Source organism: Eurosta solidaginis, chromosome 4 (assembly GCF_040869045.1).
Source record: "Eurosta solidaginis isolate ZX-2024a chromosome 4, ASM4086904v1, whole genome shotgun sequence".
NCBI classification, from domain to species: domain Eukaryota; kingdom Metazoa; phylum Arthropoda; class Insecta; order Diptera; family Tephritidae; genus Eurosta; species Eurosta solidaginis.
In genome coordinates, this window is record NC_090322.1 from 176826624 (window position 1) to 176845628 (window position 19005).

At 40.7% G+C, this 19005-nt stretch overlaps 1 protein-coding gene across 7 annotated transcripts in view; it reads left to right on the forward strand.

Moving 5' to 3' along the window:
* The window catches only part of CAH3 (Carbonic anhydrase 3), a 107022-nt gene that overhangs the window by 65718 nt on the left and 22299 nt on the right, over positions 1–19005 (forward strand). Inside the window, exons 2-6 of one of the 7 annotated variants that reach the window (XM_067783947.1) lie at positions 8592–8690; positions 9242–9342; positions 12440–12963; positions 13050–13559; positions 13635–13838. The exons of 3 other annotated variants lie outside the window; for them this stretch is intronic. In XM_067783947.1, the coding sequence (XP_067640048.1) occupies positions 12594–12963; positions 13050–13559; positions 13635–13738 (984 nt within the window). In that variant the 5' untranslated portion in view covers positions 8592–8690; positions 9242–9342; positions 12440–12593 and the 3' untranslated portion in view covers positions 13739–13838. Of the gene's footprint in view, positions 1–8591; positions 8691–9241; positions 9343–11479; positions 11982–12192; positions 12964–13049; positions 13560–13634; positions 13839–19005 lie in introns of those variants that run through there. 3 more of the 7 variants (XM_067783949.1, XM_067783946.1, XM_067783950.1) reach the window with 3 other exon arrangements.

A 19005-nucleotide genomic window follows, 5' to 3' on the forward strand; every position in this document is an offset into this window, starting at 1 on the left:
TAGCCCCGAAAAGGTCCCGAAATAACCCCGACGGGATCCCGGACAAATCCCGAAAACCATCCAGAAATGATGCCGGAAGGAATCCCAAATGATTCCGAAAAAGTCCCGCATTGATTCCGACGGGATCCCGAACGGATACCGAAAATCATCCAGAAGTGATGCCGGAAAGGTCCTCAAATGATCACCTAATAGTCCCGAAATGACCCTTAAGTGGTCATGGACGGATCCCATAAACCATCCAGAAATGATCCCGATATAGTCCCGAAATGAACCTGACGGGATCTCGAACGCACCCCTAAATGACCCTGACGGGATCCCGGACAGATCCCGAAATCCATCCAGAAATGGTCCTGGGAGGGACCCCAAATGATCCCGAAGAAGTCCCGCAATGATTCCGACGGGATTCTGATCGGATACCGAAAACCATCCAGAAGTGATGCCGGAAAGGTCCTCAAATGATCACCTAATACCAATATGACCCTGACGGCATCCCGGACTGATCCCGAAATCCATCCAGAAATGATCTTGGGAATGTCCCAAAATTATCCCGAAAAAGTCTCGGAAAAGTTCAGAAATTACCCTGATGGGTTCCCGGACGAATCCTGAAAGCCATCTCTAAATGATCCCGAAAAAGTCCCGAAATGGCCCTGACTGGACCCCGAAAGGATCCCGAAAACTATCCGGAAATGATGCCGGAAAGGTCCTCAAATTATCTCGTAATAGTTCCGAAAAGACCCTGACGGGATCCCGAACGGATCCCGACAACTATCTAGAAATGATGCCGAAAGGGCCCGCAAATGATCCCGTATTAGTCGAGAAAAAGTCCCGAAATGACCCCGACGGGATGCCGGACGAATCCCAAAAACCATCCAGAAATGATGCCGGAAGGGACACCAAATGATCCCGAAAAAGTCCCGCAATTATTCCGACGGGATCCTGAACGGATACCGAAAACCATCCTGAAGTGATGCCGGAAAGGTCCTCAGATGATCACCTAATAGTCCCAAAATGACCCTGATGGAATCCCGGACAGATCCCGAAACCCATCCCGAAATGATCTTGGGAGGGTCCCAAAATTGTCCCGAAATAGTCTCCAAAAAGTCCAGAAATTACCCTGACGGGATCCCGGACGAATCCTGAAAACTAATCTTAAATGATGCCGAAAAAGTCCCGAAATGACCCTGATGGGACCCGGAAAGGATCCCGAAAACTAACCAGAAATGATGCCGGAAAGGTCCTCAAATGATCTCCCAATAGTTCCGAAAAGACCCTGACGGGATCCCGAACGGATCCCGACAACTATCCAGAAATGATACCGAAAGGGCCCGCAAATGATCCCAAAATGACCCTGATGGATCCGGCAAACCATCAAGAAATTATGCCGAAAGGGTCCCAAAATGATCCCGAAATAATACAGAAAGTCACGAAACGACCTTTAGAGGATCCCCAAATGATCCCGTATTAGCCCCGAAAAGGTCCCGAAATAACCCCGACGGGATCCCGGACAAATCCCGAAAACCATCCAGAAATGATGCCGGAAGGAATCCCAAATGATTCCGAAAAAGTCCCGCATTGATTCCGACGGGATCCCGAACGGATACCGAAAATCATCCAGAAGTGATGCCGGAAAGGTCCTCAAATGATCACCTAATAGTCCCGAAATGACCCTTAAGTGGTCATGGACGGATCCCATAAACCATCCAGAAATGATCCCGATATAGTCCCGAAATGAACCTGACGGGATCTCGAACGCACCCCTAAATGACCCTGACGGGATCCCGGACAGATCCCGAAATCCATCCAGAAATGGTCCTGGGAGGGACCCCAAATGATCCCGAAGAAGTCCCGCAATGATTCCGACGGGATTCTGATCGGATACCGAAAACCATCCAGAAGTGATGCCGGAAAGGTCCTCAAATGATCACCTAATACCAATATGACCCTGACGGCATCCCGGACTGATCCCGAAATCCATCCAGAAATGATCTTGGGAATGTCCCAAAATTATCCCGAAAAAGTCTCGGAAAAGTTCAGAAATTACCCTGATGGGTTCCCGGACGAATCCTGAAAGCCATCTCTAAATGATCCCGAAAAAGTCCCGAAATGGCCCTGACTGGACCCCGAAAGGATCCCGAAAACTATCCAGAAATGATGCCGGAAAGGTCCTCAAATTATCTCGTAATAGTTCCGAAAAGACCCTGACGGGATCCCGAACGGATCCCGACAACTATCTAGAAATGATGCCGAAAGGGCCCGCAAATGATCCCGTATTAGTCGAGAAAAAGTCCCGAAATGACCCCGACGGGATGCCGGACGAATCCCAAAAACCATCCAGAAATGATGCCGGAAGGGACACCAAATGATCCCGAAAAAGTCCCGCAATTATTCCGACGGGATCCTGAACGGATACCGAAAACCATCCTGAAGTGATGCCGGAAAGGTCCTCAGATGATCACCTAATAGTCCCAAAATGACCCTGATGGAATCCCGGACAGATCCCGAAACCCATCCCGAAATGATCTTGGGAGGGTCCCAAAATTGTCCCGAAATAGTCTCCAAAAAGTCCAGAAATTACCCTGACGGGATCCCGGACGAATCCTGAAAACTAATCTTAAATGATGCCGAAAAAGTCCCGAAATGACCCTGATGGGACCCGGAAAGGATCCCGAAAACTAACCAGAAATGATGCCGGAAAGGTCCTCAAATGATCTCCCAATAGTTCCGAAAAGACCCTGACGGGATCCCGAACGGATCCCGACAACTATCCAGAAATGATACCGAAAGGGCCCGCAAATGATCCCGTATTAGTCGAGAAAAATTCCCGAAATGACCCCGACGGGATGCCGGACGAATCCCAAAAACCATCCAGAAATGATGTCGGAAGGACCCCAATGATCCCGAAAAAGTCCCGCAATTATTCCGACGGGATCCTGAACGGACACCGAAAACCATCCAGAAGTGATGCCGGAAAGGTCCTCAAATGCTCACCTAATAGTCCCAAAATGACCCTGACGGCATCCCGGACAAATCCCGAAATCCATCCAGAAATGATCTTGGGAAGGTCCCAAATGATCCCGAAATAGTCTCGGAAAAGTCCAGAAATTACCCTGACGGGTTCCCGGACGAATCCTGAAAGCCATCCTTAAATGATCCCGAAAAAGCCCCGAAATGACCCTGACGGGATCCCGAAAGGATTCCGAAAACTATCCAGAAATGATGCCGGAAAGGTCCTCAAATGACCCCCTAATAGTCCCGAAATGACCGTGACGGGATCCCGAACGGATCCCGACAACTATCCAGAAATGATGCCGAAAGGGTCCGCAAATGATCCCGTATTAGTCGAGAAAAAGTCCCAAAATAACCCCGACGGGATCCCGGACGAATCCCAAAAACCATCCAGAAATGATGCCGGTAGGTATCCCAAATGATCCCGAAATAATCCTGAAATGACCTCGTCGGCATCCCGGACGGATACCGAAAATTATCCAGAAATGATGCCGGAAAGGTCCACAAATGATCCCCTAATAGTCCCGAAATTACCCTGATGGGATCCCGGACGGATCCCGAAAACCATCCAGAAATTATGCCGAAAGGGTTCCCAAATGATCCCGTATTAGTCGCGAAAAAGTCCCGAAATTACCCCGACGGCATCCCGGACGGTTCCCGAAAACCATCCAGAAATGATGCCGGAAAAGCCCCAAATGATCTCGAAATAGTCCCGAAATGACCCCGGACGGATCCCGAAAACTATCCTGAAATTATGTCGAAAGGGTCCCCAAATGATCCCGTATTAGTCGAGAAAAAGTCCCGAAATGACCCCGACGGGATCCCGGACGGATCCCGAAAACCATACAGAAATGACGCCGGAAAAGCCCCCAAATGATCCCGTCCCGAAAAAGTCCCCAAATGACCCCGACATACTCCAGAAAAAGTTCTTAATGGCTCCGAGGGAATCAACGACGGATCGCGAAAACCATACAGAAATGATTCCGGAAGGATCCCAAAATGATCCCGAAATAATCCCGAAATGACCTCGTCGGCATCCCGGACGGATACCGAAAATTATCCAGAAATGATGCCGGAAAGGTTCCCAAATGATCCCCTAATAGTCCCGAAATTACCCTGATGGGATCCCGGACGGATCCCGAAAACCATCCAGAAATGATGCCGAAAGGGTCCCAAATGATCCCGTATTAGTCGAGAAAAAGTCCCGAAATGACCCCGACGGGATACCGGACGGATCCCGAAAACCATCCAGAAATGATGCCGAAAGGGTTCCCAAATGATCCCGTATTAGTCGCGAAAAAGAACCGAAATGACCCCGACGGGATCCCGGACGGAACCCGAAAACCATCCAGAAATGATGCCGGAAGAGCCCCAAAATGATCCCGAAAAAGTCCCCAAATGACCCAGACGAGATCCCGGACGGATCCCGAAAACCATCCAGAAATGATGCCGGAAGAGCCCCCAAATGATCCCGAAAAAGTCCCCAAATGACCCCGACGAGATCCCGGACGGATCCCGAAAACCATCCAGAAATGATGCCGGAAGAGCCCCCAAATGATCCCGAAAAAGTCCCCAAATGACCCCGACGAGATCCCGGACGGATCCCGAAAACCCACCAGAAATGATGCCGGAAGAGCCCCCTAATGATCCCGAAAAAGTCCCCAAATGACCCCGACGAGATCCCGGACGTATCCTGAAAACCATCCAGAAATGATGCCGGAAGAGCCCCCAAATGATCCCGAAAAAGTCCCCAAATGACCCCGACTAGATCCCGGACGGATCCCAAAAGCCATCCAGAAATGATGCCGAATGATCCCGTATTAGTCGCGAAAAAGTCCCGAAATGACCCTGACGGGATGCCGGACGAATCCCGAGGACCATCCAGAAATGATGCCTAAAGGGACCCAAAATATCCCCGAAAAAGTTCCGTAATGATCCCAGAAATCATCAAGAATTTATCTCTCGAAGGTACGCAAATGATCCCGAAAGTACCCCGACGGGATCCCGGACGGATCCCGAAAACCATCCAGAAATGATGCCGGAAGGGTCCCCAAATGATACCGGAATAGTCCCGAAAATGTCCCAAAATAACCCCGACGGGATCCCGGACGAATCCCGAAAACTATACAGAAATGATCCCGGAAGGGTCCCAAAATGGTCCCGAAATAGTCCCGAAAAAGTCCCGAAATTACCCCGGCGTAATCCCGGACCGATCCCGAAAACCATCCAGAAATGATCCCGGAAGGGTCTCGATATGACCTTTACGCGATTACAAATAAGGTGAAGCTAATTATAAAACCATGTTAATAAGGCAGCAGGCGCAGGAGCGAATGAAAAGTTACATAGAAACGTACAGGTAAAGTTAATAAAAGCGTGCTAATAAAAACAATTGAAGGAGGGCGGATGGCGGGGGTAAAAGGAGAGGACCACTGATCGTTCCTCCAAAATTGTCTAGATCTCGATCTGTATGTGCCAGATACCAAAAACTATTGATTTAGGAGAAAATTTATATTGAGTTATAACAATTTATAGATTTTACACCAGAGTGGGAGATAAAGGGGGGAAGAGGGCGGAGGGTGTCACTGCTTACTTTGTAAGCCCTCGACTTATTTGACCCCTTGAGTCTGTGATATTGGTGAAGGCCAGTATACGTAAAGTTATAATGTGTAAAAATTATTAAAAAGTAATTGCTCGAAGAGGTCGTGGGACCCCCACCCCTCTTTCCATGTGCGAAAAAAATTTCGCTAGTAGACTACTGCCTGTGTCCCATATTTCATCAAAATCCGTGTAGCCATTCTGGCGTGATTCAGTCGCAAAGACGAAAAATTATAATAATTAAATTATAACTGTTCCTAGGGGGCGGGGACCAAGCCCCTTTTCAAAAATATATAGCTAGTAGACCCTTCTAGACTATTGGTTATATGTGTGCAAAATTTCATCCAAATCGGTCCAGCCGTTCTTGCGTGATTGAGTCACAAAGACAAACGTCTGGAGAAATATCCAAACATCCAAACTTTGCCATTTATAATATACATATATTAGATTAGATATCATAGAAGATTTCCTGTAAAAATCATTTCGATCGGAGCTATATATAATATATATCCCATACAACCGATCGTTCAGATAAGGGGGTTTTTTGCCATTTTTTATTTTATATTTATCTTAAAAATCGTTTAGGTATATACATCTGTTCACTATACATTTCTTATCTTATACATCCGATTATTTGGAGATTGCGAACAGGATAAGATTATTGTTCTTCCCCATTCATGAAAGGTATGAAGTCTTCGGCACAGCCGAAGACAGTCCCGTCCTTACTTGCTTTTAATTAGTTTATATTGTATTGTATTCTACTTATATTTGTATATATTATTTTATATGGTTTTATTTTATTTTGTTTTGTTATATTTTATTTTGTTTTGTTATATTTTATTTTGTTTTATTTCAAATAATTTTTTTTTATTTTACTTTATATTACATATTTTAAAAATTTTAATTTATTTTGCATTTCGTTTTTTTAATGTAATTTTTTATTGTATTTAATTTAATTTAATTTCATTGAATTTTATTTCATTTTCTTTTATTTCTTTAGTTAAGGTCAACTTGCAGAACGGAAGTTAAATTTTTAACTCAGAGTTAACCTGACATGAGAGGTTAAACTCATACATTTTTCACCAATTTTTTTAATTAACTCTGAGCTAAAAAAAAGAACCTGCCGTTCTGCAAGTGGATCTAAATTTTATTCCTCCGCTTGTATTATTCCCTTTTTTCTACGGGCGTTGTTTCCCTTTTAAAAATAAAATAAGGCGAACGGGTGTTAATTTACTGCTCCTATTTCGCTTCGTAAATTATATTCAGTGCGTTTGCGTTCTAAATTATGTTTATCAACTTAAGTACTTATTTATAAACCCTCGTAGCAATAATTTCTTTTGTCAACATGGACACTTTATAGTTTACTTATCATGAATAAAATGTGCTATTTGTCGAGATATCAGTGACACCACACCTACAATAAATGTGAAAGTGAAATACAAAAGAAAAATGTTCTAAAATTACTCGGCAAACACAGGCATAATGATGTTGCATGAAAAGATGGTTGGTCTAGCGTCGCCTTCGGGATATTGAAATTAAAACCATATTTTGTTTCAAACGACTCATCAACAAATGACTAGCTTTTACATTTATATTGGAACATACATACATATATACAGTGCTGTGAAGTACAATGGCAGCAGGAAAAATCGAATAGTTTGTACCAGTTTATACAATGTTTAAATTAAATGGCATCTTTACTTTGTATAATCTTATTTTCGATGGATCGAATATGTAAAATGCGTAATCGACAAAATTGTCTATTTTCCTTGATTTGGATTGGAAAATTTTTGGGAACTCATCATTGTGATACGATTTAGAGGCCAGGCACTATATTTAGAACTCGATACCTCAATTTTTTAGTCGATGGTTTAATAGTGAAAATTTTAAAGTATCTGAACTCCAAAATGCTCAGGAATGCTATCACCCCGGAATGCAATCCATGCATTCCCATTCATGGAATAACACTTTTGGATTACAGCCTTTAGTTATTTCTTTTTTTGGAATAATGAATTATTAATTTCTTTTATTCCGGAATAGTTATTCCATTTTTAATTCATGAGCATAATCTGGCCTTTCCAATCAAAAATACAAATGATTGGCACTACAAGGTCCAGAATTTCAGTGCTAGCTTAGAGCTACAGTATCAAGCTTATTGCTGCTTGTTTCCCATTTTGGTTTTTTATTGTTTCAATATTGAAAAAAGCAAAGCTTTACATGCTGAAAATCATGTAGCGGTGGATGTAGGCGCTGGAGCGCCTCCCACGCGTAAAAAATGTTTTTAAATAAAAATATATTACCATAGCTGAAACTTATTTTTTTATTAAATTGTATTATAAAATAATGAAAAATGATAGTCAGCTGTTGATATGCAAGTGGAAAATGCATCAGCTGTGAATATAAAGAGTGTAAATAAAAAATAAAAATATTTTACCATCGTTAAAATTTGTTTACATAACAAGAATTATTATTTAAGTGAGGAAAAAGTAAGTCAGCTGGCTGTTAGGCGGGGGAAAGACCGTCAGCTGATGCAATAAACATCATTCGCGGCGAGCGAACCCCAGCGTCCCGCATTGTTTTCTTGGCATTAGCTGACTACTTTTCCCTTGCATAACAAGCAGCTGACGAGTATTTTCTTTAAATACATGTTAAATAGTATAACATATGTCATTTTCAACGATGGTAATATTTAATGTACATAAATATTTGCACAATAATGTACGGTACTGGAAGGTCAGTAGCGTGGGGACGCTCTCAGATCGCAAGTAACTGTTCCTCAGTGTACAACGTAAAATCAAAATGTCTAAAGTGCAACGGTTTTGTGTATTTTGTTTGCAAAAATCGGGTAATTTAATAAACTTTAATGAGACAAATTTATTGAAATGCAATGACATCTTAAGTGTGCGTAAAGAAAATAATTTGTCGTCAAAAAATGTAGTATTACCGAAACAAATAAACGACTTTGAATTATACCATGTCAAGTATTATAGAACATTTACAGCTTTGCCGCCAAAATATCGCAAACGTGAAGAGATTGTGAGTGAAATCGAAGAAAGCGAAGCATCAACATCATCAGCAAAGGAAAATGAGTAAGTACATTGAAAACTACTGAACTGTTAATAAAACATAAATGAAGAATCAAATAAAAAAATTTTAAATTATTTTGTACTGTTAATTATATTTGTGCATTTAGTTAATCGGATTGAAATATAAATTTAAATTATTTGTGAACATTATTAAGAATTTAAAATTACCGTTAAAATAATTGCAAAATATACATTTGAAAGTTTCGTAGTCAAAGCGTATACAGTACGATACACAGCCGAGAGTATACCTGCTTATTTACCTGTGAAGACGGAGAGAAGTGCGTTTAGGGTCCGCTTGAACTCTCTACCTGGAATAACTTTCTGGTTACATTTGCCTCTAAAATCGCTCTCTAAATAATAATAGTTATTTTTTAATGTTTAGTAATATTTTTTTTTAGTAACAGATTTTGTTACTAACTATTTTAGTGCATAATAATTAAAATCATTTTTAATTAAAAAAAATGTTATATTGAAGGAATTATAAAATCTTACACTTAAGCATATTTTTAATATGTTATGCTTAATTATAATTTTTTAATGATTTTTTATACAAGTAATGATTCCAAATCCTGCTGAAGATGTTACTATGGAAGAATGTGCGCAAACTGAATCCAATGAAGATGTCCAACAAGAGGAGGAGTTATTAAATGAAACTGTATGTATATTTTGCGATAAAAAACGGAAAAAGGTTAAAAGCCGTGAAGAAATATTACGCGTGTGTAACGAAGAAACAGTTGATAATTTAGAAAGTTTAGCTGTCCAATTAGACGATTTAAATTTTTTTTAATAAAGTTAGTATTATTCGTAAAAATAATCACATCTATTATCACTCCACTTGCAAAAAAGCATATGAAAATAATTTATTTCGCAAAGTCTCCGCAAAACGTGAGGAGACAGACTGGCATAAAGTTAGAAATGTAAACAAGAAGGCCTATGAAGAAGTGTGCCAATTTATTTCCGAAAATATTATTAAAAACCAGCAGTCATTTTTTCTTTCTTTTTTACAGACACTTTTTATGGAAAATGTTCAAGACGTGAATGAATTAGAGTATTCGTACATAAAGCCATATCACTTGGAAAAACGATTGGAGAATACACTTACAAAAAAAATTGCAATAGTAGAAATAGACAATAAAAAAATTGTTAAACCTTACGGTGGCAGTTTACTGCGGAGTGATATTTTAAAAATAGAAAAAAATGACGTTTTGGAGAGAGCAGCCCTCATTTTAAATGCAGAAGTGAAAAAAATGGAACGTAAAAAGTTGCCCAGTCAGTTAACAGCTACTGATTTAATGAAAGGGGAGTGTAATATTCCAGAATCGATTATTCAGTTTCATTTAAAATCAATTTCTGGTGGAAATTATCGTCGTGTACGTAGTGCTCATTGTCAGCGACTAGCAAAATCATTTTCTGAAGATTACATATATGCGATTTCTAATGGCAACATAAAAACATCAAAGCAAATTTCTCTTGGAATAACCATAAATAGTTTAACAAATAGTAAAAAAAATTTTAAATATTTTACACAGATATGGTCACTGCTGTAGTTACACAACAGTAGAGGAGTTACAAACAGAAGCTACTTTCACTTCTTGCCTTCGCACTGATATTTGCCCAGAAGATATTTCTCGTAATAAAAATTTAGGCACTGGATTGGCATTTAATAATTTTGATAGATTTGTAGATACAGCGACTGGAAAAGATACGTTGCATGACACTGTCGGCATTATATTTTAAAATATTAGTAATGTTTCTGAAAGTAGCGGAAGCAATGATGATACTCGCTGCATTGATGTAGAAGAACCTTCTGAAATTGCAAAGAAAAGACGGAGAACATTTGACGTAGTTACCTCGGAAATAGAAAATTATTCAAAAAAACCGAAGCTTAGTGAATATTTGCAACCTTTAAATAGTCCACTACGGTCGTTTATTCCAGAAAATTTGACATCACTGAAGCAAACAAATTTTATATGGTTCGTATCGCATTTCTTAAAAATATCAAATACGCCGATGTGGGTTGGTTTCAATAGCCTCATTTTTAACGATCTATCGCCAAAACAAAAAATTTCGTATTTAACAACAATAAATTTGTCACCAACAAACGCAAGTGTTGTATTAGAGATAATGAAACAGTCCCAAAAAGTTGCTTTGGAGTGCGATGAAGAGCATATGCAAGTGACATTTGATTTAGCGATAGCTAAAATTGCTCTCCAAATACAGGCTTCCGAAAAACCACGTTTCGATAATCTTTTTATACACGTTGGCACATTTCACCTGATGATGGCCTTTTTTTAAAGCCGTAGGCCTACCAACCATTATGGTCAATAGTGAATTATTGGCGAGAGGATCTGTAAATAGTTTCATCAGTGAAAAGCACTTTAATAGATGCAAACGATTACACACAGTTTTATCAGCTTCTATTCAAATATTGCATTTTGAAAGTTTCCTGGAATTGTGCAACCTTGACTTTACGGATGAGATGAAAAATTACTTAATAGATTTTACCAAAGAAAAATATAGTATGCCAATGTTACAAAATACTGAATTAATAGAATTATTTCAATTGTATGAAACATATAAAAAAGAAACGCTCGAAGGAAAAACAGCGCAATTTTACATGATATATATATGTAAATTTAATAGATTACTATTTCATGTTGAATAGCAGCATAAGAGCGGCAAATTTCGAGACATTTCTGTATGTTTTACCAAAAATTAGTAACTTATTTTTTATATTTAACTTACAAAATTATTCTCGATATTTGGTTAAATATCATGACAATCTAATGAAGGTGGACGAATCTCATCCTGGTTTAGGAGAACAGTTCCGAAAAGAATCGTTTGGCATCAAGAGGACAGAAAACCCGTTTTCCAGACAACCTGTCTATTTAACATTGGAGCAAACCATAAATGCAGATGCTACAAATAAGTTAACAGGCATAAGTCACATGACGAATTCCGAAGCCCATCAAAGATGGTGTAAAAGCCACAGTTTTAGATCGACTATAATTGCTTTTGTTATGGAAGAGACAGGCATAAGGAAGCGCCAGGATATTACTGCTGATCTTGAAAAAAATCGTATTCAAAAAATTATACGCAAATTTATAAGTTAATTGAAGCGATTAATGAAAATATTAATCCTTTTTCAAATAATATCGATCGTAATTGTTTATTTAACATTTCAACGGGTGAATCAGTACCAGATAATATTGCGACATTTTTATTGAACATCGAGAAGAATGGGAACGAACAGCGAGAAAGATTTATTGAAGAATGCGCTGCAGATAAAGTCAGGTTTGAAAAAGTTATAAAACAAAATAAAATTTAAAATTTCAGTAATACTGTACAGAAAAAGAAGATGTCAGTTTCTGGTAAAGTTGTAGAAGTCCGTATGGAACGAATTTATTCGGCCAATTGCTGTCCGTATCTTTACAACAAACTTTAGATATTGATAAAGTCTTGACATATCCATTAACACCTGTACCTTTTTCATTGTGCCATTTAGATAGTACTATTTGTACGACTGCTAAATCAGCTCTTTTAAAATTATTAGAAAAAAAAAAACGGACAATATACCTCCTGCACATACTGACATCATAGTTTTCGATGGTTTTTTTTTATTCTCCATTTAATGAAAGAAGTACCGTTAACGTTTGGCAACGTATCGGAAAAAATTTTGCAAATGTTTCTCATGGACAAAGCCTCTATTGTTATAATAGCATTTAACCGATACATGTTTCCATCCATAAAAGATCATGAGCATATTTTACGAGGAATGGGACGCTCCAACTTTCACATTACCGGACGTGATCAAATTCGCCGGCCGACTTCGTAGCTGAGTTAAAAAATGTTAATTTCAAAGAGGCTTTGGTTAATTTTATTATCGACGATTGGAACAGTGATTACATGGCTCCTTTTATAGCAAATAGGCAAATTTATTTAAATTTTGATAAATGTTATAAATATGGGGTCGTAAATAATTGCGTACAAAGAACGGAAGATTTTAATTTAAATTGTCCAGCGCACGAGGAGGCAGATACAAAAATAGTATATCACATTTGCAAAATAAATTTTGAAGCTAATATTACTATAAGATGTTCAGATACTGATGTTGCAATTATAATGCTAGCAAATATGGAAAATACCCATAAAGACGTTAATATTTCAATGGAATTTGGCGTAGGAAATCATCAACGATTCATTAATATAACAAAATTGTATAAAAATTTGGGTCCACAGTTGAGCGCCGCATTACCAGGTTTTCATGCTCTCACAGGTAAAACTGATAAACTGTTCATTAATATTACAAAATATATCTTCTGAAAAATGCTTTTGTTATTAAATATTTAATTCTCTTCTTAGGTTGCGACTTCAATCCAGCTTTCTTTCGAAAAGGCAAAAACCGAACATTTCAGTTGCTACAGAAAACACAAAAATATATAGATGCTTTTAAAAAAATTAGTAATATTTCTGAAATAGATATTAACAAAGAATTTTCAACAATTGAGGAATATGTTTGCCGCATATATGGCTTCACAAAGATGAATGAGATTAACAAAGCGCGTGTAGCGAGTTTCGTAAAAACTTACAAAATACTGGACAACGATGACGTCTTTCAACTACCAAAAAAAAGTATCGACGGATCTGCAATGCCACCATGCCAATCCGAATTGCGGCAACATTTTCTAAGAACGTGTTACATTGCACATCTCTGGGCTCATGCTTTTTGTAAAAATCCTTCTCCATTTTTTCCAGAAAATTATGGTTGGGAAGAAAAAGAAGAGAAGTACATTTTCAAGTGGTTCGAAGGCACGCAATTGCCATCACAAGTTTCAGAAATTACACTCGACTCAACTGAAGATAATACTGAAGGTATTATATTTTACGTTATATATTTTAATAAAATTTACTTAATAATTAATTTATTAATGTTTATTTTATTTATAGAAAATGATGAGAATCAACTAGACACCTCAGAAACCTTACCTTCGAGCGACGAGGAGGATAGCGGACAAAGTAATAATGATTCAACTGATTCGGAAGATGAATAATTATTATTTAAAAAATTATTAATAATTTCATGATCAAAATGTTAATATTGCTGTTCTCTCAAATTAAAATATTTTAATACAAAGACTTTAGTTTTACAAATAAAAAATAGAATATTTCTCATTTACTGCATATTTTAGAACCTTTGTATGCAAATATTTAAGCGAATTAAATATTACCATCGCTGAAAATGAAATATGTTATAATATTTAACATGTATTTAAAGAAAATGCTCATCAGCTGCTTGTTATGCAAGGGAAAAGTAGTCAGCTGATGCCAAGAAAACAATGCGGGACGCTGGGCTTCGCTGTTGTTGTTGTAGCAATGCTCGCCCCACCTAATAGCCGCGACCGATCACAAATTGTCATCAATATCCTCTAACGGGAGTCCAAGGAAACTTGCCGTTTCAACAGGGGTGGACCATAAGGAAAGGGGTGTTAGAGGCGTTGGTTCCACATTACAATTAAAGAGATGGTTGGTGTCATGTGGGGACACATTGCAAGCAGGGCATACATTTTGTATGTCGGGGTTGATTCTGGATAGGTAAGAGTTTAACCTGTTACAGTATCCAGAACGAAGTTGAGCAAGAGTGACACGCGTTTCCCTGGGGAGTATGCGTTCCTCTTCTGCGAGTTCTGGATATTTTTCTTCAAGTACTGGATTCACCGGGCAAATCCCGACATAAAGGTCCGACTTGTGTGCTTGTGTTTTTCCGCTTCATACGGCTGGGTTCTCAGGTGCCGTATTTCCTCAAAATGCTTACGGAGATGACTCCTTAGGCCCCTAGGCGGTGCTGGTTCGTCAATCAGATGTCTGTTGGGATGCCCAGGTTTCTGGGTATTCAACAGAAACTGTTTGGTCAGCATCTCATTTCTCTCCCTGATGGGGAGTATTCTCGCCTCATTATGTAGATGGTGTTCTGGGGACATAAGAAGACAGCCCGTGGCGATTCTGAGAGCAGTATTTTGGCAGGCCTGTAGTTTCTTCCAGTGGGTGGTTTTTAGGCTTGGCGACCATATGGGTGACGCGTAGCACGTAATCGGCTGGCTAATTGCTTTGTATGTGGTCAAGAGCGTTTCTTTATCTTTTCCCCAGGTACTGCCAGCAAGGGATTTGAGGATTTTATTACGGCTCTGAATTCTTGGAACAATTGCGGTTGCGTGCGCACCAAAATGTAGATCCTGATCAAACGTCACACCCAAGATTTTGGGGTGTAGGACAGTCGGTAGCGTAGTGCCATCGACGTGGATGTTCAATATGGTCGACATTTGGGGCGTCCATGTTGTAAATAAGGTCGCGGAAGATTTAGTCGGTGACAATGCCAGGTTTCGCGAGGCGAAAAAACTGGAGAGATCAGGGAGATAGCCGTTTATTTTATTGCATAGATCATCGATCTTTGGGCCTGGGCCTGTGGCCATTATTGTGCAGTCATCGGCGTAGGAAACGATTGTGACTCCTTCCGGTGGTGAAGGTAGCTTAGATATGTAGAAATTAAACAAAAGCGGGGATAGAACACCACCCTGTGGCACCCCTTGTTTAATTCTCCTTTGTTTTGATGTTTCGTTTCTGAATTGCACCGATGCCTGCCGACCACCCAGATAATTTGCGGTCCACCTTTTAAGACATGGGGGAAGGGTAGACCCTTCCAGGTCTTGCAGTAACGAGCCATGGTTGACCGTATCAAAAGCTTTTGATAGGTCTAACGCTACGAGTACTGTTCTATGGTGGGGATATTGATTCAAACCGCAATTTATCTGGGTGCTAATGACATTTAGCGCGGAGGTAGTGCTATGAAGTTTTCTGAAGCCATGCTGATGAGGGGCTAGCTGCAAATGTGCTTGGAAATAAGGGAGCAAAATGGCTTCAAGCGTCTTTGCCACTGGCGATAGGAGAGATATCGGACGATATGACTCACCTACGTTAGCTGGTTTCCCAGGCTTTAGTAGCGGGACCACCTTGGCCATTTTCCATTTCTCGGGTATGACAAAGGTGGAAAGAGACAGGTTGAAGACATGCGCTAAATATTTGAAACCCTCTTTCCCTAGGTTTTTAAGCATCGGCATGGCTATGCCGTCTGGGCCCACTGCTTTGGATGGTTTAGCGCGACCAATGGCGTCCTCAACCTCTCTAGCGGTGATGGTAATTGGTGACGCGCTGAGTTTGTGTTTATGTGCGTGTCTATTGGCTCTCCGTCTATCTTTGTCGACCGTAGGATGCATTATATATTGTCGGCAGAAAGCGCTCGCGCATTTTTTCGCATCCGACAGCACCTTATCGCCAAAGACGATGGAAACTTTGTCTTTGTGCTTAGTCGGATTCGATAGGGACTTTACGGTGGACCAAAGTTTACCTACACCGGTAGAGAGGTTACAACCTCTTAGGTGCTCTTCCCATTTCGCCCGCTTGTGTTCGTCCACAAGCAATCTGATGCGTTGGTTTATATCCCTTATTTGGGGGTCGCCTGGATCAAGCTGTCTTATAAGGTCGCGTTCCCTCGCTAAGCTCGCGGCCTCCGCAGGGAAGTGGGCCGGATTTCGGGAATTCTCCCGGCGGGAATGAAATGTGCCGAGGCGGATTCAATGACCTTACGGAAGGCACGCTCCCCTTGGCGGGCATCAGTCGGGATAGGGAGGGCAGCAAAGCTGTTGTCTGTTGCAGATTTATATTCTTCCCACTTTCCTTTTTGAAGTTTATGAAAGTGCGTTTTTCGGTGACGATGAAGTCGGCGGTACGCTCGAACGAAATAAGTATGGGCAGGTGGTCGGATGCCAATGTTACCATCGGCTGCCAGTTGACGCAGTTTACGAGTTTTGCGCTCACGATTGAGATATCTGGCGAGCTATGACAGCTTCCTACCATACGTGTGGGGGCGTCTCCGTTTATTGTGCAGAACGTCGTTTCGTCTATTTGATCCGCCAACATCTCACCCCTACTGTCCGCCCGCAAGTTTGAATGCCATAGGTCGTGATGGGCATTGAAATCGCCTAAGATAATGCGATTGTTGCCAGTGAGTAAGGCCTCGATATTAGGGCGGTATCCACTGGGGCAACAGGTGACAGGAGGGATGTAGATGTTGATGATTTCTAGATTTGCGTCGCCTGACCGGACAGATAGGCCTTGACGTTCTAAGACATTGTCACTGCGGTCGATGCCAGGATCAAATATATGATATTGCACAGAGTGGTGTATAATAAACGCGAGGCCGCCTCCATTTCCGCTCTCGCGGTCTTTCCTGTGGACATTATAACCAGAGCAGGTCTGCAATGCAGATCTTGCTGTGAGTTTAGTCTCTTGAATCGCAGCAATGCGGATGTTGTGCCGCTTCATGAAATCGACTATCTCCGTAATCTTCCCAGTTAGTCCATTACAGTTGAACTGCAGAATTCTGAAGTGCATGAGGGGTGACGCCGCCACTCTAGGGGTAAGTGAGGGGTGACTACGCCTAGGTTGTGGAAGGCCAGGACGCAATTGCTGTTGTGGCCTTGGGACTGGGCGCCCTTGGGCAAGCATTGGGGTACCCGGATGATTTGGGTTTGCGACCTGGCAACATGGCGCGATGAAACCCGTCGAGGGGTTGCCGTCGCGGAGACCAGAACATCTAGGAAAGTGGCACCACCCAAGGCAGGAGCTGCATTGAGCGGATGTCGCAAACCTATATATTCTGTGCTGGCAGACGGTGCAAACGGAGGCAGAGACTAAGAGTCTGTTCCCTGACCTGCACGATTGCTGCCAGAAAAGAGGGGGGAGAAGAAGACGGGGGCAGGGGCTGATGCTCAGCATTGCTACCAGCTCTACTACGATGGTAGTAGTTATGAGTGGTATCAGCTGTTTGAGTTGTTGGCGCCGTGGGGCGCGAGCAGCGCTTAGGCGTAGACTACGGGACGCCCTTGGGCGTGAGCAGCAAGGAGCCACAAAAGATTTATAAAAGTTACGTGGACGTCGGGTTTTGGGATCAAGCCCAGAACAACCTGTCCGATGCAACCATCCCTTGCACGAGACACACTGAACAGAGTATGACCGTCCTAAAAAGATTCTTTTCTGGCAAATGCAGCAAAACCATTTCTCAGGACCTGGGCTTCGCTCGCCGTGAATGATGTTTATTGCATCAGCTGACTGTCTTTCCCCCGCCTAACAGCCAGCTGACTTACTTTTTCCTCACTTAAATAATAATTCTTGTTATATAAACAAATTTTAACGATGGTAAAATATTTCTATTTTCATTTTTCATTTACACTCTTTATATTCACAGCTGATGCATTTTCCACTTGCATATCAACAGCTGACTATTATTTTTCATTATTTTATAATACAATTAGATCAGAAAACAAATTTCAGCGACGGTAATATAGTTTTATTCCACAAGATTTTTTACGCGTGGGAGAGACTCTACCGCCTACACCCACCGTTAGTGTGCCAGCTGACCGTCGTTTCCTGAGCGTACGCACAACCAACTACCTTATATGTGAAAGCCAAGGGTAGTAACTTTTGTGCCAAAAATGTGTCGCTGCCTCCCGGACTATAAGTGACTTGTAGAGCATGATTTTCGTTTTCCGAAAGAGCACTTTATTTTTCAATTACCTACTGGCTAGAGTAATTCTTCGCTCGATTTCAGAGCTGATGTTGTTGTTAGTGTTAATGCTGGTTCCAAATAACCGAAGTATTTTGCTATTTCGAAATTATGGCTGCAAACAGTAGCGTGGTTGCCAAGGCCCATATGCGCTGACTTTTTGCTCGATGACAGCAGGTACTTCGCTTTGTCCTCATTCACCATCAAACCCGTCTTAATAATAGTTATAATAAACCCAACGGATTAATACCCTCCAAAGCCCGCCCAACCGACACGAGGGGCGCATCCGCATGACGCACGGATTTGTTTTTGTTTTTGCCGAGTTTTTGATAGGCGGAGGTTTGTTAAGCGTCGAGATCTAAAACTGCTCAGCTACAGAATAAAAATCATCAGCTGAGTATTATATAATAACAGTAGAAAATTATACATATAGTAAATTGTTAAATAAGTTAACGATTTAGCATATAAAGATTGTTATTTTTTTATTTTTATTTTGTTACGAGTTAAGATAGGATAGGACAGTTTTCCTTATAGTAAAAAGTGAATTCGTTATGTCAAATGAATTCGAGTGAGAGTTAAAATCATAACACAAACACCGGAAGGGTTCATTTAATTCGAAATTAGTTCTACACTGCCTCAAAAGAAGAGGTTTGTAATGTCTTGACGCTCGTGATGGGAGATTGAAGTTTACTTCGTTCAAAA